The 24773-nt window shown below is 50.4% G+C and overlaps 1 protein-coding gene across 1 annotated transcript; it reads left to right on the top strand.

Moving 5' to 3' along the window:
• The first annotated feature begins 1604 nt into the window (after positions 1-1604).
• Positions 1605-20337, top strand: LOC114497776 (proproteinase E-like). The gene is made up of 8 exons (XM_036025117.1): positions 1605-1667; positions 14623-14766; positions 16519-16616; positions 16738-16872; positions 18149-18285; positions 18640-18782; positions 19411-19563; positions 20286-20337. Exons 1-8 carry the CDS (start codon positions 1605-1607, stop codon positions 20301-20303), a joined length of 891 nt encoding a protein of 296 aa, XP_035881010.1. The 3' UTR covers positions 20304-20337.
• Positions 20338-24773: the final 4436 nt, after the last annotated feature.

The raw sequence follows: 24773 nt of genomic DNA on the forward strand, positions 1-24773 counted from the left end.
TTTTAAAGGCTGGGAGTTTAGGGGTGGTCTTAGGGGAGGATCTCAATAGAATATGCATCAGTTGTCCAGGTGCATCCTTTCAGGGTTGTGGCCTTCACTGATTGGTCAGCACTAGAGCGGGACATCACTGGTCATCACAGCTGGGCCTGGTGTCACCTGCTTGGCTTTGCTGCTTTTCTGGGCCTGGAGCTGAAATATGACTGAGGCCTAGAGGTTATTTCTCAGGAGGAGAGGTCAGGACTCCGGGGGAAGGAAAGGCCACCCTGGGGGCAATGTTGCTGGCTGGTTTTGCCCGTTGCTAGGCACCTGGGGCTCTCTGCCCTGTGATCTCCTATACCTGGCTGTAAATTGCTTGGCCAGTTTGCTGAGCTGTCTCAGTTTTCCCATTCCACTTGCCAAGAACATTTCCTAGCTTCTTACTATTCTGCCTCAGTTATACCATTGATAAGATGTCATAGGAAATTAACTCTTGTTCCTATCGACTATCAGTTCGCCTATGGTAAACTGGGTTTCATAATACATCATTTTGCTTCCAGTCACAGAACCTACTGCATATGGCTGTAGACTAAAAGTCTATGCCCCACCCCACCCCCGCCCCACCCCTGCCGCCAATTCCTAGGTTGAAATCTGATGCCCAGTGTGATGGTATGGAGATGGGGTCTTCCGGAGGTGAGCAGGCCTTAGGGACAAAGCCCTCATGAGTGGGACAAGTGCCCTTATAACAGAGACTCCAGAGAGCTCCCTTCCGCCTTCCACCATGTGAGGACACTGGGACAAGACAGCCATCTATGAAGGGAGCTCTCACAAGAGGCTGAGTCTGCTTGTGCCTTTGTCTTGGACCCCCCAGTCTCCAGAACCGTGAGCAGTAAGTGTTTATTATTTAAGCCATCCAGTCTGGCATTTTTGTCACAGCCGTCCCAACACAGATTAAGAAAATGTTTTGCTGGACCTGTTTCTCTAGAGAACCCTGATGTCTACACTGTCCTAAATGCTTTATAGACACTCACTCATTGCAACCTTACGAGGCAGCGGCAATAGCATCCCCATCTTTTTGGATAAAAAACGGAAGGACAGACATGGAGTAACTACAGGAACGTGGCCAAGATACAAGCCCAGCAATCTGACTTGGGCCTGCCCGCCAACCGCTGCACCTACTGTGCTAAGTAGTTACTGAGTGGAGACACCGTGCTCGGGGTTTGTGGTACACAACCGGTACTCCCCCAAAGCCCTCCGGCCTTCTTGCATTACCCCTTCCTTCAATAAGCAGATAAAATAACTCAAGTCTCCATCCCATGTGCCATGGGAAGTTCAGAGCCTTCCCCGCTTTTTCTGAGAAGATCAGGGGGCTGTCATAGCTTCTCATCACCCCTCACTCTGAATTCCCGCTGCTGGACCAATTCGCAGTCTCCTCACACTGCCCCACCTTCCGTGACTGTCACCTTAGCAAAGTGGCATCCTTGTGCACCCCCACCACTGTGACCACTCCTTCCTCATCCCTGTCCCAACCCACCACAGACATGGAGCTCTTACGTGGGACAGACTTTCCTGAAGGTGCAGGGTCACAGGGAGGTGACAGCAAAGCATAGGACAGAAAACAGCCCGACATGGACTACACGGCCATCATTCAGTTCTTCATGTCTTTTGTCCTCCTCTGTGCCCGGGCCCAGGCCTCCCGCCATGAAGCTCACAGGAGACCATTCTCCATCTCACCTGGCTCCCTGCCCCCCACCCCCTCCACAGGCCTCCTACCCTCAGGCTGCTGATGCCCAAGTCTGTACACATTTCTGGTTCTTCTTTGTACACATTTCCGGTTCTTTGCACCCTCAAAGCTGCTCCCTTGAGTCTCACCTGGAGGAGAGACAGTGGAGGGAGGTCACCTTCCACGTGAAGGTGTCTTCCTCCTGCCACCCCCACGAAGCTGTGTCAGCAGCTGCTGACAGCTGTGTCCTTCCTGTAAATGCGTTTTAAACGACTGGATCTGTTCAATGGCATGGTGAGGCAAACAGCTCCGTCTTCCCAGAGAGCAGTTTAACCAGGAGCCTCTCCTTCGTACTGGTTCTGCCAGCTGTAGGACCTTGGGCAAATTACTGCCCTCAGCTGGGCCTCAAATTCCTCACCTGTAAATGGGATCAGAATTCCTGCCCCACAAGGTTGTCCCTCGGCACACGGTAAAACCCCTGTGAATCTTGGCTATCCATTATTTGACAGAGGAGGAAACCGGATTCCAGGCCCAGCTGTGTGTTGACTTGCTGAACAACCGGGGCCTCAGTTTACTCAGTTGAAAAGGAGAAGGTGGGACTGCACGGTCCCTAAAGTCCATTCCAGATCTGTCATTCTCCTTAATGACGCCCATGTGTCTTTACTTGTGTGCCCAGGACCCTGTATATTTCTCCCCCCATACATTTCTTCATCTGGCTGTTCACTGGAAGCCTTTATAATAAAATGGTAAGCATGAGTAAGGTGTTTTTCTGAGTTCTGCAAGCCATTCTAGCAAATTACAATACCTGAGGAGGGAGTCACAGGAAACCCGATTTATAGGCGGTAGGTCAGAAAGGGGAGGTGGCCTTTGGGACATGGGACTGGTTTCTAAAGTAGGGACGGTCTTATGAAACAGAGCCCTTTACCTTGTGGGGTCTGGTGCTAACACCAGGTAGACTGTGCCAGAAATGAATTAATGTGTTGGATACCGAGTGGGTGTCAGAGAGTTGGAGAATCGGTTGGTGTCAGACAGAAAACATCTCCCAACCTCTTTTTAAAGACACTCGCACACACACAAAGCCCATTAAAGAAAATATCATAACATGACTCAGGCTGGGAAGGCAGCAGCGGCCACCCTAAAGGTATGACAAAACTTGGTGGTGAGCTCCCAAGGGGCATAATATTATGTAAAAAAAAATTTCTGGCCCTGGCTGGTGTAGCTCAGTGGATTGAGTGCCAGCCTACGAACCAAAGGGTTGCTGGTTTGATTCCCAGTCGGGGTACATGCCTGGGTTGTGGGCCAGGTCCCCAGTAGGGGTACGCAAGAGGCAATCACACATTGATGTTTCTCCGTTCCTTCACCTCTCTAAAATAAATAAAAAATGTTTAAAAAATTATTTTTCTAAGCCCTGGCTGGCATAGCTCAGTGGATTGAGCGCGGGCTGAAAACCAAAGTGTCGCAGGTTCTATTCCCAGTCAGGGCACATGCCTGGGTTGCAGGCCATGACCCCCAACAACCACACATTGATGTTTCTCTCTCTTTCTCTCTCTCTCTCTCTCTTCCTACCTTCCCTCTCTAAAAATAAATAAATAAAATTTAAAAAAATAAAATTAAAAAATAAAAAATTATTTTTCTGTATTCTTGAAATATTTCACAATCATCAAGTTAAAAAAAAAAGGATAGATAGAAAAGCAGGGGTGGGATGCAGCAGAAAGAGCCCTGGTTGAGTCTGGAATTCTGGGTCCTGGTTTCCAGTTACGCTGCAGGACTGAGCAGCATAACTGTGACCTGAGCAAGCCACCGCCCTGCTGTGGGCCCCGTGGGTGTCCCCAGCAGCCCTTGCAGTGCTGATCTTTTACTACGTAGTTTTCATTTTCTTCAACCCAAACATGCGTTGAATGTCTGCTAGGTGCTTATCTCTACATGTCTGATCTCCTGAGCAGACATGGAGCTCCTGGAGGGTAGGGGCTGTCTCTCATCTCTGCCTCCCAGTGCCTGGCACAGACCTCAGTACTCGGTGGATTCTAGGAAGGGAGGGAGGGAGGAAGGGAGGGAGGAAGGAAGAAAGGAAGGAAGGAAGGGAGGGAGGGAAGAAATAACTGCCAGGCCATGTTCTGGAACAGCTGGAACACCTCTGCTCCTAAGGCTTTGGGGTCTGTGTTGAGGTCCCTGGTGGGAGCCTGGAGTCTCCTCGGGACTGGAGCTCACTCCATGTCTCTCCCTCTGCCTGTGCCCCTGGATGCCTGTGCTGGGGTGGGAGGTCAGGGAGGCTGCAGGAACAAGAGGAGAGCCAGCTTGGGGACTTAGGCACCTCCATTTCCTGCTGTGGAGACCCTGCCCAACGTGGCTCCAGCCCAGACAGCTGACCCCACCAGGACAGTGCCAGGAAACAGACCGAGAGGCGGGAAAACTCCCCTGGGTTGGCCTGGACCCAAGCCCCTCCCAGGCCTGGGCTGAGCCCTCCTCGTCCAGCCTAGTGGAGCTCACCTGCTCTGCCCCAGCTCCTTGGCACCTTCTGCATCCCCAAGACCCGGCCAGCAGTTCAGTAGACACAGAGCAGCCTGCTTGGCAGGGAAGGCAGCTGAGTTCAGTTCCCACCTCTGCCTCCCGGAGGCTGGGTAAGCATGGGCACTGAAACGTGCCTGTCTGAACCCCAATTTCTTCATTATATTTCCTGCTTAGAGTTATTGTGGAAGCTGAAATGGCGAAGGTCCCATACCACATTCAAGAAACTCAAAACTAAGTTAAGCTGACAGATAGATACAGCGGAAGCCACCTGAAGCCCTCACCGACTTCACTCCCTCCCTTCCTGGAGGGTGCCAAGATCTTTGCTGTCCTGTTTATTTTGTTGTTACACATTGCTATACAGCCTATAGCAATGTGTCAGATTCGCGTGTTTTCAAATGCTGTATAGATTATGCTATACTGAATGCAATATTCTGTAATTTGCTTTTTCACTCCATGAAATGCTTTTGAGATCTATTCATATTGACACCCCTAGCTCCAGTCCAGTAATTTTTCACTCTACATTATTATTGCATTCTACAAATGTACCGCAATCCGTTCATTCTTCTGTCAATATACATTTGGGTTGTTTTCAATTATGTTTTGTTACTTCAAACAACACAGAAATAAATATTCTCGTACATGTCAAAAAATGAATTAAGCAAAGATGGATGCTTTCAGGCAGCTCACATACATTATTAACCAATGGTATTCACTATTCATTTACGGGACAGTATTTTCTAAACCCAAATTAAAGCAAACAGCTCTTCGATGGGACAAACCATTTGAGGATAGGACTTTCTGGAATGCGAAAGCAGTAATCGCTACCCTCTGTTCAGTGCTTTCTATGGGCCAAGCCCCATGCTAGGAGTTTTACCTGCTCACAGACAGACTGTAAGGGAACTACTGGTGTTCCCCCAGCTGAGGAAACCGAAGTGCAGGGAGGTCAGGTATCTTGGCCAAGGTTATACAACAATGGTTGAGCTTGAATTCAAATCAAACCTGGGCCTGTCTGACTCCACTGCCCATATTTTTTAAAGATTTATCATTTATTTATTTATTTATTAGAGAGAGGGGAAGGGAGGGAGAAAGAGAAGGAGAGAAACATCAATGTGTGGTTGCTTCTCATGCACCCCCAACTGGGGATCTGGCCCAAAACCCAGGCATGTGCCCTGACTGGGAATCAAACAGGTGACTTTTTGGTTTGCAGGTGGGCACTAAGTCCACTGAGCCACACCAGTCAGAGCTCCACTGCCCATATTTTAACCAGGCCAGAGGGGCCCCAGTAGTACCCCTCAGAGCTGTGGGAACTAGCAGGAGGGAAGCATATCAAGGGGGACTGATCCCAGCTGCAGGCTCAGGGAGGCCTTCCTGAAGACGATGCCAGTTCCAGCCATCCAGGAGCATTGCGGCAGGCAGCAGTGGGAGGCACCGGGAGAAGGATACACTTTGGGCCAAGGCACCGAGGTCGGCAAATTTTTCACTGCTCCCCTTCAGTCACCACCCCTTCACCCCCACCCCCACCCCCAACCCTTTCCTGGCCACATGTCTTCCTACCTTCTTTGCATTTTTCTTTTTCCTCTGATTTGTCCCTAATCTGTCTGCTGTCCATCCTTTCCCCCGAGTCTTCTCTTTTAACATTTTTCCTCTTGAGTCAGCTTTCTTCTCTTTATCCCTTCAACTATTCATCCATCTACCCATCCATCCATTTATCTATCTATCCATTCATTTATTCATCCATCCATGTAACAAACTGAGCACCAACACTGTGCCAGGGCAATGGAGCCTGGTGACACAGTGCCTATAATTAGTAGCGACTGCATCCATTATACTCAGCTAAACCTCCACAAGGAACCCCTCAACACACTCAGAAACAAATAAACTCTTACAGAAACCAGGCAAGCTGATGGTGCAGGAAGACCTGGAGATCGCTGTGGCTCTCGGGCGCCCCCTGCTGGCAATATGAGAGATTACATCCTGGTCTGTAAATCATCCTAGTCCCAGCGTTCTCTCGTTAGGAGGGAAAACGTGAACCATAGGAGCTCTACAGGGCGTATTCCATGTGAAGGGCAACTCAGTGGCCACGTGAGGGTGAGCCATAGTGGATAGGGCATTGCTGAGTGTGTGTGTACCATGGCTGTGTATGTACCTCACGTGCACTGAGTGAGTGCCTGCTGTGTGCAAGCCACCATATAGTGGCTGTGTATCTGGGACACAGAATTGGGTCAGCCTGGCTTGTTCGTGCACATCCCATGTGATTCCCTGGTTAGTTCCTGGCTTCATCCTTCTCGGGCTCTTTCTTTGTCCTCAGCCAATTTGCCTCTCCGCTGCCCCCACCCTGGTGACCTGGACAACCTCTGTGGACTCTCCGTTAGTGTTCCTGACAGTATTCTTGCTCCTCCTTAAACTATTTTCCACTCGGAAATCAGAGATATAGTTTAGAAACATACATTGGATCCTGTTCTCTCCTTGAGAGCCTTTCCAAGGCCCCTTGCTGCTCTGAGGCACTTGCCCGGAAGAGGTCTCTGGCCCCGTCTGGTCCCTCACCTCCCATGGAAGCTCCAGCCTTCGGTTTATTCCTCACTGTGGTTGGGAAAGGGGGTGGGGGAACTGACTCCTGCAGGCCAGGTTTCTCAGAAACCGGAGACACCCACTTTCCAGCTGGGCTCAGCCAGTAGGAGACAGTGGCTGGGAGACAGGAGGGTGGCGGGAAGAGAGAAAACTGGGGTATTTCTTTCCCTACATCTCCTCCATGGTTCCCACTTGATAGGTCTGGGCTGGGTGACCCTCCCTGGCTCCCCTCCTTCCTTTGTCCCTCCACCCTGCAGGCAGGTGTAGCTAATCTCTGGGCTCCTCCACCTTCCCTCTTGTCTTCTCAGCACTTCTCTCACCTGGGTAACCAAGTCCCTTGATTTCAAGTAAGTAAGATTTCTTTTTCCCGGTTTGACTGTGACCAGTGTCACTAGCCATCCGACTCCCAGCCCGTGCAGGGCAGAGCCATGGGAACAGAACAGAAAACAGAGCCCAGACCTTGGTGTCCTTCCCCCAGTCTCCCCTGTTCCTGCCTCTGAACTTGAAGTCAAATCTTGTGTGCTGATACATTTCCTAACTGTTTACCTGAGACAGGGTTTCCTGCTGCTTGCTTCTGGAAATTATCTGTGGCATTTGGTGCCAGAGCCCAGTTGCCGCACCCCAACTTCCACCATCCCTTCCTTCCGTGGGAGAAGGGGTTTCCCTGGTGCACAGGGCATTTCCCAGGCAGCCAGGGCAGGCCCTGAGCTGAGTTCCGACCAGGAGAGAGGAATCCAAATTCCAGGTTGGGTGCTTAAAGATAAAGCACATGTTTGTCCTTCGCCCTTCTCTGTCTGGAATGCGGGCGGAGCACAGGAGCCACTGCTGTGCCGTGTGAGTTTCCTAGGGTCACACAGCGGGTTGTGTAAACAACAGAAATGTATCCTTTCACAGTTCTAGAGGCTAGAACTCGGAAATCTAGGTATCAGCAGGGTTGGTTCCCTCCAAGGGCTGCGAGGGAGGCTCTGTTCCAGGCCGCTCTCCTTGGCTTGTCCACAGCCATCTTGCCTCTGTGTGTTTCTCTATGTCCAAATTTCCCCTTGCGGTAAGGACACTGGACATATGGGATAAGGGCCCACCCTAATGACCTCATCTTAGTGAATTACATCTGCAATGACCCTATGTCCAAATAGGTTCACCTCCTGAGGTACTGGAGGCTGGAACTTCAACACAGTCTTTGGGGGCGGGTGGGGGAGCACAACTGAGCCCACGACATGAGGCTTGCAGGTGAGGACACACCTCGGGGACAGATTTCACAGAGCAAAGCTGCAATGCCACCTTGGACTTTGAAGGTAGAGGGGAATACATGTTTTAAAAAGATTTTAATTACTTATTTTGTTTTTAGAGAGAGTGGGGAAAGGAGGGAGAAAGAGAGGGAGAGAAACAGATTACTTGTCTCTCGCAAGCCACCAGCTAGGGACCTGGCCCACAACCCAGGCAGGTGTCATGACCAGGAATTGAACCAGCGAATTTTCAGTCTGCAGGCTGGCACTCAGTCCACTGAGCCACACCAGCAGGAGTGAGGGGAATAAATTGTTATTTTATGCTCTAGTATTTGGGGCCTCTGCTATATTCATCCAAATGTGTCATCTGTCAAGGTCTGGAAGGGGTACAGATATCAACCCCAAGGGGTAATTGAGGAATATTAAACAAAAGGACAGACAGGATTGGAGAAATTAAGGGCCGGTGAAGCATCCCACGGCTGGCGACAATGCGGAGCTGATACCAGCCCAGGCCTGAAGGGGCAGAGGGAGGAGGCAGTTAATGGAGCCAGGGCCTCTGACCTCTGGTGGAGTGAGGCAGCCTTTGCAGACCTGAGGCCCTGCTGGGAGGGGCCTGAGGAGTAGCTACTGTAACTGCTCTCTTCCTGTCCTCCAGTCTCCTGCGGACACCTTCCATTGTCTGAACAAACCCAGAGGACCAAGGGGCCCACCAATGCTCTCCATCACATCGGCTGCAGGGCAGGGTGGAGCAGGGTGGAGAGCCGATGGAGAGTAGACAGCAGACTGGCACTGAATCCCTGCTGCTCACCCTCCCTGCTGGCTGTGAGCTCAGGAGGCCTTGTCATCTTTGCAGAGATATTCCTGCTGACCAGGACAATGCCTGGATTCTAGTAGATGTTCCACAAATATTTGTTGAATGTGTATGTGCCAGGAGAGCAGTGGAATAAGGGTGGGGGTTGGGGGGGGCTTCACACCTCTTTCACCACCAACCCCCAGGGCAGCTGGTGGAAGGTGGTTCTCCCATCCCACCTCTGCTCTGGCCCAGGCAGACAGGCACTAGCGGTGGGAAGCAGGCTGTCCCCGCTCCTCACCCCTCCCCAGCACCCTGGACCAACATTCCCCAGCTTCAGCTCCCAGCCGAGGCAGTGGCTTCCTTGGGAAAGAGCCACCTGCATGCAGTCCCAGCCCTGGGTCTCCTCCAAGGCTTCTCGGTGCCATTGCAGGGCAGATGGGGCACTGGCTTGACGTTGGGCCTCTGTCCCCATCCCAGAGGCTGAGCTGTCTCGTCTGAGAGGGATGGAGCTGGTAGTGGGGACTCCAGAGCAACGAGGCCCTGCAGAGTCCTGGACCTAAGATCACTGTGCATGATGCACAGTGGACATGGCCACCTTCAAGGCTCTGAGAGGTCCTGCGGGAAAGGATTTGAACTGTGTGTAATATGTATTTTCTAATTCCATTGGATCTTCAATTCTGTACTGTGTGCCCACTGAGTTCTGTTCTGAGACCTGAGGCCCCCCCCCCCTGCGAACAAAGCAGACAAACCCCCCTGCCCCATGGGGCTCCATTCCTGTGGGTCCCTTTGTCACCGAACACCTGTTAGTACCCTCTAGAATGCCACTCTTCTGAACCACCATCCCAACACGACACAGCTCCTCAACACAGAGTCCCAGCCTCCAGATGAGCCATTTATGAAAGTCCGGGTCAACTCTACTTTCACAGCAGGAAGAGCCAGGCGTTTGAAGAACCCTTTAGCTTTGTTTATTCAGTTGTTGCCTCTTTTAATGTCATGTGAATATTGATGAGTGCCTACTGTGTGCCAGGCCCCTTCTAGGTACGGGGAATTCAAGGGTGAACGAGGGAACGTTTTGTCCTCACGGAACTTCCCGTCGGGTGGGAACTAGAAATAATGGAACTCCTCCAGAAAAAGACTCCCAGCTGCTCCACCCTCCCTCCCTCTCTCCCCTCCCCAGACCTACCTCCAAATTCCCCATAGTCTCCCAATACCGGGATTTCCACAACCCACTCAGGACACCACTCGCTGTGCTTCAGGCTGAGGCCCACCGCAGAGCGGCCCCTCAGCTTCCCTGGCCAGCTCCCTCTTTCCAGGGGTTGGGAAGAGGCTCCTCTTCGGGGAACTTGCTCCATCTGCTGCTAGGTAACCCCCCACTGGGCAAATCAGCAGCGCAGCTGATAGTGTGTCCACAAGGCCTGAAGGTGAGATGACGTGACGGATTGTGAGGGGACAGCCATCCTGGAGGGCAGAGGGCCAGGGTGGCCACATGTCTGTCTGCAGAGTCCACAGAGTGGCCGGGACCTGTTCAAGGCCACCTGGATAAAGGCTGGGACAGCTTGTTGTGCTAACTTGGGGGGTGGCTGGGGGTTATTCTCTGCCAGGCCAGGCGGTGACCAACCAGAGAGCCCCTAAGCCAGACCTTGCGCTGCTCTGGGTCTTCACTTTCCTGTCTGTCAGACAGAAGCAATGGATGAGATCATTAGGCCATTCTAGGCTCAGTTTCACCATTCTTCAGTGGAACCTGGGAGTTTCTGGCCCGGCCCTCACCCTCCTCACCCCTCCCTCTTTCTTCCCCAGCTCAGGGTCTGAGAAATGGCTCTGAGCTTTAAAGCTGAGCAAACAAACATGTCCAGGCCCATAGGGAACAGGTGGTAAGGGAGGGCACGGCTATTTTTAATCGCAGTTTGAAGAATTTTCACAGCTGCTTCTGTTGCGTCCACACCCTTTCTGTGGGCCCAGGCTATTGGGGCGGCAGACGTCACCGAGGGTGTGATGGGAAGGGGTGCACTTCGGATAGAAAATCTGCCCAGCTGATGCCCGACACCCCGCCATTAGGGACCCACCTGAAGCAGCTAAGCATCGCCTTCCTCCCGTGCTTCTGGAGCAGGGAGGAATCCAGAGGGGGCTCTGCACTGAGTCAGTAACCCCACCAGGGAGGAGTCTGGCCACTCTCAGAGCACTTGCTGGGTGACAAGGGGAGACAAGGAAAGTCTGCAGAGCCCGTTTGCCTTGCTCAGCACACATTTACCGTGCACCTGTAACGTGTCGGCCCCGGGCTGGGGGGCTGTCGCTAACAGCGGACGAGGACGTGCTAAGTCTGTTTTACAGATTAGCATGAACCACGTTCACTGGTTTTGCTCCAGGCACTGTGCTTCCTGCTTCACAGGGGTGATCTCAGGTATCGATCCGTCTTTACAGTACACCACGATCCCAGCCTGACCCCTCCATTTCCACCTGTACTGCCCAAGGCCAGGCCCCAGCCCCCGTCACATTTTGCCCCAGCCCTGAAATACCCACCTCAGGTCCCCCTCTCTGCCTCACCCACAATCCTTCACTCAGCAACAGGAAGAGATTTTTTGAAAGTATCAATGAGATCCCAGGTCCTTCCCCCATTTAATCACCCTCCCCACCCCCACCCATAGTTTCTCCTTGTGCTTAGAATAAAGATCCAACTCCTTGTTACCTGGCCTGCGAAGAAACCCCACAGGGTCTGCCTGTCACCCACCTCTCTCTTCTTCTTAGTCTCTCTTTCAGGTAATAGAATTAGGTAAATCATAATCCTCAGTCCCTGACATACTCTCATTATTATTTCAAGTATCATTAGTTCACTCACGGGCCACTTTATGTATTTAGTTAGACACATATTTATTTTAAATAATGTAGTTGGCACCTTCAAAACCCCATTGAACAGAATGACATGGATGAATCTCAAAAGCATTATGCAAAGTAAAAGACACCCAGAAACAGAAGATAGATACCATAGCTTCCATTGGTAGGAAAGATTCTAGGAAAGGCAAGACCGTGGTGACAGAGAGGTCACTGTTCGCTGGGGCCAGGCGCCCCGGTGAGCCAGCATGCAGCCAGGCAAGAGGGGAGTTTGGGGTAATGAAAATGTCCTGCATCCTGATTGTGGCGGTGGCTTCAGAACGACCTATGGTTGTCAAAACTTATTAACTTTACATTAAAATTGGCAAATTTTGTTATGTAAATTAAGTTCAATAAACCCAAGGCAAAACCAAAAACTACTAAAGCAAAGATAGAACTGCTAGCGACGTTGAACTTGTCATCCTAGCCCCTGCCACAGACTTGAGCCAACTGTTGTCTGGGGTCCTATGTCCATCACACATTTGCTTGCTTTTTTTAAAGAGTTTATTTATCTATTTTTAGAGAGAGGGGAAGGGAAGGAGGAAGAGAGGGAGAGAAACATCAATGTGTGGTTGCCTCTCATGCGCCCCCTGCTGGGGACCTGGCCCGCAACTCAGGCCTGTGCCCTGACTGGAATCGAACCAGTGACCCTTTGGTTCTCAGGCCCATGCTCAATCCACTGAACTACACATTGCTTGCTTTTTTATAGTTGTATTCATGTACTTGTATTTCTTAAGAAGTATATTTTAAATTTTTAGTTGATTTTGATTCTATAAAAAGGGTAGTAAAACTGCATTTAATTTTTCAGGAACTTTTTTTTCTTAACTTACATTCCTAGGAATTGTCTACTTTGTGGCATGTCACTGTGCTGTCATTCTTTCCGACTGCTGATTAATACTCCATCCTCTGCCTAAACGACACACACCCATCCTTTCTCCTTGAGGAACACCTGAGTTGTGACTGAGGACTGAGGACACGGCTGCGTGGGGCATACATGTGCATGTCTCCTGCGCGCAGGTGCGAGATTTTTCTCAAGGGTCTCTACTAGGGATGGCACTGCTGGGTCACAAGTGAATTGGCTTTGGATGTCACCTCTTCTTTAACGTCATCCCTGCCCCGCTCTCCACCTTGACTGTGCTGCAGCCACTCTGACCATCCCCCGCTTGAACAAGCCAAGTCCACGACAGCCTCCAGACCTTTGCACTCGCTGCCCTCTCCACCTGCAGTGCTTTTCCTTTAGGGCTCCCCATGCTGGCTTTTGCTGGTCCTCTAGGGCTCCTTCAGCACAACCTCCTCAGCCCAAGTGTCCCTGTCCCTAGCCCCCCATCTAAGTGGGTTACTCCCGTTCCCACCCCAGTCACTCATGTGTCATTCTCTTTAGAGCACCTACGACCACAATCAGAAATATCCTTTTTTTTTTAAATTTGTCATTGTTTCCCCTACTAGACTCAAGCTCCAAGAGAGCTGGGACCGTGTCTTGTTCACAGCTGCCCCCCTAGTACAGCCTGCTATAGAAAAATATGGGAAAAATTTACTGAAGTGGATACTAATCTCAATCCCATGTTAGAGATGAGAAATGTGAGGTTCAGAGAGGTTAAGCCATAGGCCCAAGGTTGCAGAGCCTGGAGGTGGCAGGATTTGAATCCAGGTACGGCCAGCTCCAAAGCCCATGTTCTTTCCTGGAAGAGGCTGGCTTGTTCTGATGTGAGCTTTCCTCCCCCCTCCCCTGTTATCAGCAGGCCATTCAATGCCAGCTGTGTAGCCACATGGGGGAACTCTGTGGCTACACAGGTGACATTGGATAGAATTCCAGGTCCTGCTGTTGGCTGTCATCCATCCCCACCCCCCACAATCTGTACTAATGGCCTTGGACCATGGGAGACCTGGCCTTACACCACCTGTTCCGGAAATGGAGCCCAGTCCAACCCCCCCACCTACCTACTTCCCTATATTAGAGTCCCAGGCTCCGGGTCTCTCTCCTACTATCTCAAAAGCCACGATGTTCAGGCTGCTGAGTTCCCTCCTGTTGGTGGCCCTAGGTAAGACCCCTACCTGTGTCTGTGCTGCACTGGGTCAGGAGCCCTTGAAGTCTGTCACCTGCCCTGGGTCTCGTAAACCCAACACCTGTAGGAGGGGGACTTCAGCTTGTTCCTAGAGCATGCTTGTGGGGGCTTTCAGCTTGGTGCTGGAGCAGAATAATGGAGGGGAAGCCATGGGTGGACCAGCTCAGGAGAAAGACCCAAAAGGCTATGGTGGAAGTCCTCAATGGGGCCAGTAAACACAGTCTAATGGTGATGAGTTTGGGCTCTCTGGTTAGACTACTTAGGTTGGAATTTCTGCCCCTTTACTTAGCCCTCCAACCCTCCTCTCACACTCCTTCTACTCTGCTCCATATTACATGGTCTAACCTTTTCCTGGTCTCTCTGCCATATTATATTCTAGCTTAGGGCCACCTCCTCCAGGCAGCCTTCCTTGACTGACAGAAATGGTAACAGATAAAATTAATTGAGTGCTTACTATATGCCAGGAAGAATGCTAAGGATTTTTTTTCTTCTATTCTTTCATGTCATTCTTACAACAGTCCCATGAGGTTAGTCCTATTATTATCCCCACTTTACAGATGGGGAAACTGATCCCCAGAGAAGAAGAGTAGCCCATCTTAGAATGAGGGGCACAGCTGCACTTTGAACCCAGGCAGTCTTACTCCAAAGTCACTTCTCTTCATGATAATAGCTATCACTTCTGAGAGGCTCTTAGGCTTCGGGCACTGTTCTAAGTGCACCCAGCCCTTTAACGCTGCCGTGGGAAGAGGCCCCACGTTCATCTCTAGCCCTGGACTCCTTCCTAGGCCTCTGCTCTAGTCCAAATGCTCGCTGTTCATATGTGGCTACTGGGGTCCAGAGAGGGGAAGGGGCTTACATGGGATCACATAGCCAATTTGTGACACGGCTGGGACTGGGACCCAGGCTTCTTCTTTGCTTTTGGGTCCCTCCAACGGACTGACATCTCGACTCTCCCTTCCAGCCTCCGGCTGTGGCAGACCTTCTTTCAACCCGTCCACCCGTGTGGTCAATGGCCAGGACGCGGTCCCCTACAGCTGGCCCTGGCAGGTAAGAGTGATGCCAGCAGCACTCTTTCCCGCCGCCACAGGCTCTGCACCCCCTGCTCTGACTGCAGGGCACCGAGTCTTAGCCCATTGCTTTGCTTCTGCTGTCCACTTCGGCTTCCAAAGGCCAGGAAACCCTGGGATGGTCCACTCCACGGGGATGTTTTGCCCACTCAACCTGTAACCCTCACGGGCCTCTTTGAAAGTTAGAAGTGGAATCTGGGGATGGCAATGTTTAACCTGAGAATTGGTGCACTGAGTGGAATTTCAGGCTTTGCATGCAGGGTGGTGCAAAAGTAGGTTTGCTGTTGTTCGTATGGACAATAGTACAATAATTAATAAGTAATAAGATAAGAATAAACTCTGTGTTTCATGTACTCACAACTGTAAAGCTACTTTTGTCCAACCCTGTATAGGAGGGGAACTATCTGGGGACTCATTTCTAGACCCCTTGAATTATGTAAAAGGATTATAAGGCCTAAGAGCAATAAACGGACAAAGGCTTTATGGGAGTCAGGGGAGGGAGGCACAGAGGGCTAGACCACTGACTAACACAGTAACGGCTAGCCATATATGGTTATTTAAATTCAAATTAATTAAAATTAAATAATGTTGCCCTAGCTGGGTAGCTCATTTGGCTAGAGTGTCATCCTAATATGCCAAAGTTGTGGGTTTCATCCCCGGTCAGGGCATATGCAAGAATCAACCAATGAATGCATAACTACATGGAACAACAAATCAATCTCTCTCTCTCTCAAAAAAAAATCAGTAAATAAAAAATAAAAAATAGCCCCGACTGGTGTGGCTCAGTGGATTGAGTGCAGGCTGTAAACCAAAGGGTCACCAGTTCGATTCACAGTCAGGGCACGTGCCTGGGTTGCGGGCCTGGGGGCCAGGTGAGAGGCAACCACACATTGATGTTTCTCTCCCTCTCTTCCTCCCCTCTCTCCAAAATAAAATAAAATAAAATAAAATCTTAAAAATAAAGTTATAACAAAAAGCAAGCAGAATTTTTAAAATAAATTAATTAAATTTAACTAAAATAAAAAATATGCAAAACATTTTCATCACCACAGAAAGTCCTATTGGATGGCACCAGTTCGTAGCAGGGGTCGCTGAACTTATTCTATGAAGGACTAGACAGTGAATATTTTAGTCTCTGCTAGCCATAGAGTTTTTATCGCAATGACTCATCTGTACCACTGTAGCACAAAAGCAGCCACAGATGATACGTAAATGAATGAGTGTGACTATTTCCCGGTAATCTATTGTACAAAAACAGACCATAAAACTGACTGGGCCCATGGGCTATAGTTTGCCAACCCCTGATTTAGAGAGAGCTTTTGAAAATCGGAATGTGGGAAATGAGAAGAGAGGCAAAAGGCTTTGGGTGGGTTGTGCCTCAGAGGGCCCAAGAAGCCTTGAAAGAACTGAGGTTCGGAGGAGCTGGGGGCCTGATAGAACAGAGGGCCTTGGGGCTCTTAAGCTGGAAGGTTGAAGGACAGGAAATGTTGAGTCCCCAGGGAGGTCTTAGGCTGGGAGGTGGAGGGCGTCGGAGAGTCAGAATGTGATGGGGGGGGGACAGGGCCGCCATGAGCAGTTGCACAGGCTGGGCGCTGCCTGTTTCGAGAGGACCCCAACATTTTCTGCGGAAACAGAGCCTCTGGAGTTGCACAGTGCACAGCTTATACAGCCATGGTAGCAGCCCTCATTGTGGGGTCCAGACCACTCAGGCTCCTCCCTCTCTGGCCTCCAGATCTCCCTGCAATATGAGAAGAACGGAGACTTTCACCATACCTGTGGCGGCACCCTCATTGACCCCGACTGGGTCATGACTGCGGGCCACTGCGTCTCGTGAGTTCTCTCACTTGCCCTGTCCCTGCATGCAGTCCAGGCAGGCCACGGGGTGGGGGTGACTATGGGGGGGAAGGAGGGAGGCCAACCAGGCCTGAACTGACCTTCCCTCCACTGGCAGGAGCTCCCTGACCTACCAGGTGGTGTTGGGAGAGTATGACCGGTCAACGAAAGAGGGCCCCGAACAGGTGATCCCCATCAATGCCGAGGACCTCTTCGTGCACCCACTCTGGAACCCCAAATGTGTGTCCTGTGGGTAAGTGAACTCTCAGACCCAGGGCCTAAGGGGTCCTCCCTTCATCCCTCTGTGACCCAAAGCCAATTCCGAGAAGACTCCCAGGGTCCTTGGAGCTGGGCCCAGCAACCTGTGCCCAGGTTCTACGTGCTGAGGGCTGGGGCCGGCAAAGCCTTTAAGGTTTGATAGGAATGTCCAACCTTTTGGCATCTCTGGGCCACACTGGAAGAACAATTGTCTTGGCCACATATTAAATACACAAACACCAACAAAAACTAATGAACAACAAAAAAAAAGCTTTTAAGTAAGTTTAGTTTTGTGTTGGGCCGCATTCATAGCTATCCTGGGCCGCATGTGGCCCGTGAGCTGTGAGTTGGACACCCCAGGGACACGAGAGCCCAAGGACGAGTGCGGACTCCCCCAAGTCCACTTGGCTGGCTGGCTTCAGAACCCAGGATTCCTCTGGAACCCGCCCTCCCAAGTCCAAGGGTTCCTCCATTCAGTGGATGTCACCGGGCACGCTGGGGTTTCAGCACCACGGGCAAAAGGAGGCGCAGTGGACTAAGAAGTCAGGCTCTAACACTAAGGTGCTGTGTGGCCTGGGAAAGTCACCGCCCTTCTCTGGGCCCCCGTTTTACCGCTTGCCAAGAGTGAACCTCTGGGCGTCCTGGGTGGTGACGGGGGTTGAGGAGGCAATCACTAGGTGAGGACGAAAGGCAGGGCCTCCTAAGCCCCTCAACTGTATGCAAAACTGTGTCTGATTGGCTCAGCATCTTCTGGTGGGGAGGCCAAGGAAGAGTGCCGATCCCCTAAAAGTGCAGAACAGGAGTGAGGGACCAGGATGATAAGAACTTGACCTGCCCACACGGGTCAGTGGAGAGAGAACTCAGACCCAGGTGAAGTGATCTGAGAGCCAAGCGGGTGGATGAAGACCGATACCAGGGACTCTCAAGGTGTGGTCCCCAGGCCCGCAGCATCAGCATCCCCTGGAAGCTTCTCAGGAACGTGAATTTTCGAGCCCCAATCTGACCCCCTGCATCAGAATCTCTGGGCTGGGGCCTAGCAACCTCTGTATTAATAAGACTTCCTGGTGATTCTGATTCAGCTGAAGTGTCAGGACCACTGGAGTAAAAGCTGAGGACATTTGTGAAGGTCAAGGGTGATCCGGGAGCTGAAGGGGCCCAGGGAGAAAGGTGGGGGGGGGCAGCCTGGAGGTGAAATATCTGGAGCAAGGACTGGGTAGTGAGGCTTGGTCCGGCCAGAGCACCAAGCTCCATGACTCTCCCCTCCTCCCCAGCAACGACATCGCCCTCATCAAGCTGTCTCGCCCTGCCCAGCTGGGAGACTCCGTCAAGCTTGCCTGCCTCCCTCCGGCCGACGACATCCTGCCCAACGAGGCACCCTGCTACATCAGTGGCTGGGGCCGTCTCAGTAGTACGTGCTGACCTCCGCCCAGTCACAGGGATAGTGGGTAGAAAAATGGGGCCCAGGAGCTGGGATTGAGGGCAACACCAGGACCGGTGCTTGCACTTTTTTCCCCGTTCTTCCTCCAGCAGAAGTCTTCTCCTGCCGCCCTCCCAAACGTGACATTTTTAGTGTCTCCTGAGTGCCAGGTGCTGGGGATGCAGATGGACAAAGCAGACAGGACTATATAGTCTGGTGGGAAGAGGGTCCCCATCTTCCCCATCAGAAGAGCTGCCTGCCTGCAGCCCTCCACCCCACACTGGGGCTCCCAGCCCCAGCCCTGCACCCCTTAACTCCCGCACTCAGTGCTCTCTACCCCCACAGCTGGCGGGCCCCTCCCTGACAAGCTGCAGCAAGCCCTGCTGCCAGTGGTGGACTATGAGCACTGCTCCAAGTGGGACTGGTGGGGCATCTCCTTGAAGAAGACCATGGTGTGCGCCGGTGGGGACATCCGCTCCGGGTGCAACGTGAGTCAGCTCTCACCCGCCCAAGATGGTGCTGAGCTACAGCCACACAGCTGGTGGGGGCGGGGCCCTGGGGTACCACTGCCATGGAAGATGCAGGAGAGATCTTGTCCGCTTGCTCCATTCAGCTTCCAGGCCAGGAAGGACTGGGAGAAAGTCAGGTAGTCAAGGCACACATTCTCAGCCTGGGAGTCATGACCGTTGTATTCCAGTCCTCGTTTGCACACTGACTCGACCTGGGAAGTCATTGTCCCTCCCTGGTCCTGAGGCTTCCCCGTCAGCACAGCAAGGGGTATTGGCCTCTGAAGTCATCTTCCACTCTGTTGTCCTGAAGTTATAATTAAACCAAACTAGCATTGCGGTATAAGTGAGTATGAACAATAACATTGTTTACTGTGATAGTAATAATGGGAACTACCATTTATTCATTGTTTCCTTTCCACTAGGCATTGTGCTAGGATCATATATCTACCATCTCATTTAATTCTCACATCTCATAAGACCGATACTACTGCCCATCACAGATGAGCAAACCGAGGCTCAGACAGGTCAAATCCCCAAAGTCAGAACAAACTCCGTTCCTTAAAGCTGAGACGTGTCTCAGTCCTCTGCTGCTCTCTGACGATTCCAGGGTGACTCTGGAGGCCCCCTGAACTGCCCTGCTGCTGATGGCTCCTGGCAGGTCCATGGTGTGGCCAGCTTTGTATCTTCCTTGGGCTGCAACGCCCGCAAGAAGCCCACTGTGTTCACGCGTGTCTCAGCCTTTAACGACTGGATCCAGGAGGTGAGCAGGCAGGCTAGCTAGGAGGTCTCCAGGTGCTGCTCTTCTGAGAGGTGCTGAAGGGAGGGACAGTGGTGGGGGGAGGAGGGGGACAACAGCAGATCCCGAGGAGGGGCTCAAAGGATCCTAGCAGGTCAGTAGTGAAGGGACCCTTGGTGACATTCCAGAGGGTTTGGGGATGTTTTCTGCTCCAGCATGGCCCCAAGAACTTTGATGGCTTCTGGGTGGAGCTTTGAACTACTGCCAAACTTCCTTCTTTCAGCAAGTGTTTATGAAGCACCTTCTCTGGCCCAGGTCTTTTCTTGTCCCAGAGCGATGCGTCCAAGGGCTGCCTCGTGGGGGACAGATAATCAAATGGACAATAATGATGAGCTGTGACAGGAGGAGCTCTGGCCCCACTGAGAGAGCCAGTATCACCTGGAGTTGAATGGCCAGGGGAGATGAATAATGTTTATACTAGTAACAGTCATCACTTATAAACTACTTAAACATGTATCAGGCACTGCAATGAGAATCTTAGTTAATAGTATAATGAAAAACCCCCATGAGGTGAATGATTACCCCATCATACAGATGAGGAAACTGAGGCTCAGAGAGGTCAAGTCACTTGCCCAGGATCACAAAGCTAATGAGCGGCATGGCTGGGAGTTGAAGCCAGTTCCACGTGGCTTCAGAACCCACGCTCCTAACTAGGCTAATCTGGGTTTTTCCCCCTGTTTTTCCAGACCATAGCAAGCCACTAGAACGGAGTCCTGGGTGACGATACTGATCCACACGCTTTGCAAAAATTATAAAGTTCTTTCAGAAAATCCCAACTTGTCTTGCTTGCTTCTTTGACTCGCCTCTTCCCCTCCAGCCCTTTCCTAAAGTCATAGATTTGGTATGTAGAGAGAAGACCAGCGCTAACCCTCTTGCATGAAGATGAGAAGAAAAAAGAGACCCTGAGAGAAAAAGGGAATTGCTACAGGGTGGCCCACCATCCCAGTTGGCCTGGGACTGAGGGGTTCCCAGGACACAGGACTTGCAGCACTGAAACTAGGGGGGCCTGGAAGGGGGTGGGGGGGCAGGTCCTGGGAAGTTGGCCACCCTGCATAGCCACGCATAGTCATTGGCTTTTCAATGCAGGCAGAAAAACATGGTAGAATCTGCAGAAAAACGGACTTTCCCAGCTCCTTGGGAGGCTCATGGTGGAGCGGGAAGGGCCATGTGTTTTCTGCTCCCATTGATGGGCTGGGGAAGGAGGCCTACAGTCATTCATTCATTCAACAACCATTTGTTCCTTGTTCCAGAGAGGGGCTCAGAGGGGGAAGATGACATGGGTCCTGCCTGGAAATAACTCATTATTTAGGTAGAAATAAGCATATTGGAATCATCCATTAAAACATTTACTAGCATCTTCTCTGTGGAAAGTTCAGGGCTGGGAGTGCAGAGGTTAGCAGGACAACCTGGGGAGAGCCCTTGCTGTGGGGGGAGCCGACGCACACACAGGTGCGCACGCAATGCTGAAAATGAGGTCAGAGCCCCTGGAGCTGCAGTTGAGGTCCAAGAATGCTGCCACGCAGCCAAAAACAACATTAAAAACAACTAATTCCTTTACTCATGTTTTTCCTGAAAACTGTGAAAGGAAATATGGTCCCAGTGAGGATACACATATATGATTTTTAATATTAATGCTGTCCCACTGCCCCCTCCCTTTTGAAATTCTATTTCTACTTCGGAAAGTTTAAAAGGTACAACATAGCAAATAATGTAGGACACACCCAGGTAGCTTTCCTCCGGAATGAACAAATTTCACATTTTTGCTTCATGTTTTCTAAAATAATGGCTACAAGGAAGTTAGAGGCCCCTTTGTCATCTCCCCAGGGGCACCATCATCATGGGTGTGGGGTCATCACCCTATTACTGCTTTTCCTTTAGGGCACATTGCAGGATAGCTCTTGCCTGCCCCCTGAAATTGGGTGTGGCCATGTGGTTTGCTCTGGCCAAGGGGACGATCTGACGATCGGCCAAGCCCTCTTTCCCTCTGCTCTGGCAACTGGTGGCTACAGGTCAGCCTGGTCCCAGAATGAGGTGACAGGGTGCAGGGCCTCTGCTGACCCCTGCTGGACATGTAGCACAAACAAGCAATCAACTCTTGTTACAAGCCACTGTGATTTTGAGGTGTTTGTTACAGAAGCAGGACCCTAACCGATCCTGACTGATAAAACGAGTTGGGTGTTTATCCTTCTACTCCATGCTGTTATATTTTTACCGTGTATGTAAATATCTATAAACAATATATTGCATTGTGTTAGTTCTTAAAAATACATTTATGGAAACAGACTCATCGACACAGAAAACAGACTGAGAGTTGCCAGAGGGGAGGAGGGGTGGGAGGCTGGGTGAAGAAAGTGAAGGGGTCAAGAAGTACAAACTGGTAGCGACAAAACAGTCAGGGGACTGTAGCGTGCAGCATAGGGAAGACAGTCAATAACATTGTAATGACTGTGTATGATGCCAGGTGGGCACTGGAAGTAACAGAAGACTCACTTCATAAACTATACGATTGTCTAACCACTATGCTATACACCTGAAACTAATACAAAATAATATTGACTGTAAACTGTAATTTAAAATATGTAAAAATAAAAATAAATAAGTAGATAAATAACACATGCATGGCTTCAGGCCATGTGGATGATTTTGCTTATTTTACCCAATTTTATGTTTCTGAGGTCTATCCAGGCTCATTTCTACACCTCCTGCTCATTGCTGCTGGGTTGGAAGCATCTCCCGTCACACAACACTAATTAGTTATTTAAGCTCCTCCCCCCACCGATGGACATTCACAGCAGGGCCAGTTTTTTGTGATTACAAATAGTGCCTCCTGAATGTCCTTGGTCAGATCTCCAGGTGCACATGTGTAAGTTTCTCTAGGCTGCATTCTGGGAAACGGAACTGCTGAGTGGGAGGGCAGGCTCATTTGCAACTTCACCCATTGCCAAATTGCTCTCCAAAGTGATTGTATCAACGACGCTTCACAAAATTCCCATTTTTTTCCTTTTCCCATCCACCATCACCGCCTATTACAACTGTCCCACATTTTTCTCCTAAAACCACTCTTGGAATCTCAAGTCTCTCCCACAAAACTCTCCTCCAACTCCTACAAAAGCCCAAGAACTGGTCTGGCAAGACCGAGTGAGGGCAAGGAAGAAACTGCGTCAAGCAGGGCAGAGACCTCTTTGTCATGGGATTGTGGGGGAGGATGGAAGGAATTCTGGAACCAGCATGTGTTAATCACTTGTGCTGAGTCAGACAGACACAGTGCCAGGTGATACGTGTAACTGTCAGGTTTTCCCAAAGCACAGCAGGGCTGCAAACGCTGAGCATCTACTTCTTCCTAATGCGTCAGGGAAGGGCCCTTAGACACTTTTCCAAAATAGCGTTAGGATAAAGCGCAGTGAAATGTGTAAAATTCCACCCTGTGGCTGGGCAGTGGGTCCTCACGGGTAGGGTGAGTACTGCTACGACACCCTTCTCGTACACGGACCACAGACAGTTAGGGAATCTTACCTCAAAGGGCCAACAATTTTATCAATTGTTCAATTTCCTCTTGTTTAATCTCCAAGTTTCAACCTTTTTGATCCTTTAAAAACCATATAGTCAAAGCTTCTGGTCAAGACAGTGGGCTGGGTAAACGTGCACTCACAACCACATCAAAATTACAACTGAAGTACAGAACCACCACCCTTCAGGACTGCCTGAATTCTAGCCGAAGGGAAGTCCTATAACAAAGGATAAAAGAAGAAGCCACATGGAGACTGCTACACAGGGAGCCCTCCAGTCTCCAACATGGTACTTGCTGATGTGAAGATGAAATTCGGTTTCACTCCAGTGAAACAAACAGTGAAAATGCTTGAACTTTGATTCCCAGTCAGGGCACATGCCTGGGTTGCAGGCCACAGCCCCCAGCAACCACACATTGATGTTTCTCTCTCTCTCTTTCTCCCTCCCTTCCCTCTCTAAAAATAAATAAATAAAATCTTTAAAAAAAATGCTTGCACTATCCAGCCACGTGAGCAGGACAGAAGAGTGCAAAAACGACGTCTTGACGTGTGTGGAACAAGTTACCAATCAGACGCGGAGCTTTTGCTTTCACCCTGCTAGAAGGCACCCCTGAAACCAGCTATTGTGAAAGTCTGTGATTACTGTGAGACAGATGAAGCAGCTTTCGCTGATTCTGGTGCCCCTTGCAACACAGACATGGAGCAGGGAAATGTCTGAGGCCTGTGTCTATAAACAGGGCTCTGCAGGACTCCCCAGAACCGAGACTCGTTAAAAGGCTGTTTCGTCTCTGCATATAGATGCCAAATATAGAGTGACTTTTAAAAATCATACAGTCTTGAAACCTATATAATTTTTTAAAGATTTTATTTATTTATTTTTAGAGACGGAAGGGAGGGGGGGAGAGAGAGAGAGAGAGAGAGAGAGAGAGAGGAGAGAGAGATGAGAGAGAGGAGAGAGACATCCATGTGCGGTTGCTGGGGGTTCTGGCCTGCAACCCAGGAATGTACCCTGGCTGGGAATCGAACCTGGGACACTTTGGTTCCCAGCCCGCACTCAATCCACTGAGCTACGCCGGCCAGGGCCCTGAAACCTATATAATTTTGTTAACCAGTGTCACCCCAATAAATACAATGAAAATTTTTAAAAATCACTTAGTCGATAATTTAATTTTTGAGTAATTAGAATGTCAACACCGACAATTTTCTGGTTTTGTTTTCTAAAGAGTGAGGAACAATCCACTTGGAAAAGCACAGCAGCGATATTTCAACGCCCTTTTAAAAACAAGAAAAGGTCAGTGTTGCAATGTTCCCTTTTTAATCATTCGATGTCAACAATTTAGTTCTCATTTTTAAAACATCAAAATGTCAACAATTCCTTTTTTTTTTTTAAGATTTTATTTATTTATTTTTAGAGAGGGAAGGGAGGGAGAGAGGGAGAGGGAGAAAGAGAGAGAAACATCAATGTGCGGTTGCTGGGGGTTATGGCCTGCAACCCAGGAATGTACCCTGGCTGGGAATCGAACCTGGGACACTTTGGTTCCCAGCCCGCACTCAATCCACTGAGCTACACCAGCCAGGGCAACAATTCCTTTTTTAATCTTAAAAGAGTCAACAACTGCATTCTCTTTTTCAGGACATTAATATTGACTACATTTTAGAAATTCTCAT

The sequence above is a fragment of the Phyllostomus discolor genome, chromosome 5 (genome assembly GCF_004126475.2).
Source record: "Phyllostomus discolor isolate MPI-MPIP mPhyDis1 chromosome 5, mPhyDis1.pri.v3, whole genome shotgun sequence".
Taxonomy (NCBI): Eukaryota; Metazoa; Chordata; class Mammalia; order Chiroptera; family Phyllostomidae; genus Phyllostomus; species Phyllostomus discolor.

Excerpts from the sequence above, each read along its gene's own strand:
- LOC114497776 (XM_036025117.1), top strand. The coding sequence starts at position 1,605 with ATGGACTACACGGCCATCATTCAGTTCTTCATGTCTTTTGTCCTCCTC. Across the intron at positions 14,767-16,518 it reads CCTACAGCTGGCCCTGGCAG|ATCTCCCTGCAATATGAGAA; the intron begins GTAAGAGTGATG and ends TCTGGCCTCCAG. Across the intron at positions 16,617-16,737 it reads ACTGCGGGCCACTGCGTCTC|GAGCTCCCTGACCTACCAGG; the intron begins GTGAGTTCTCTC and ends CTCCACTGGCAG.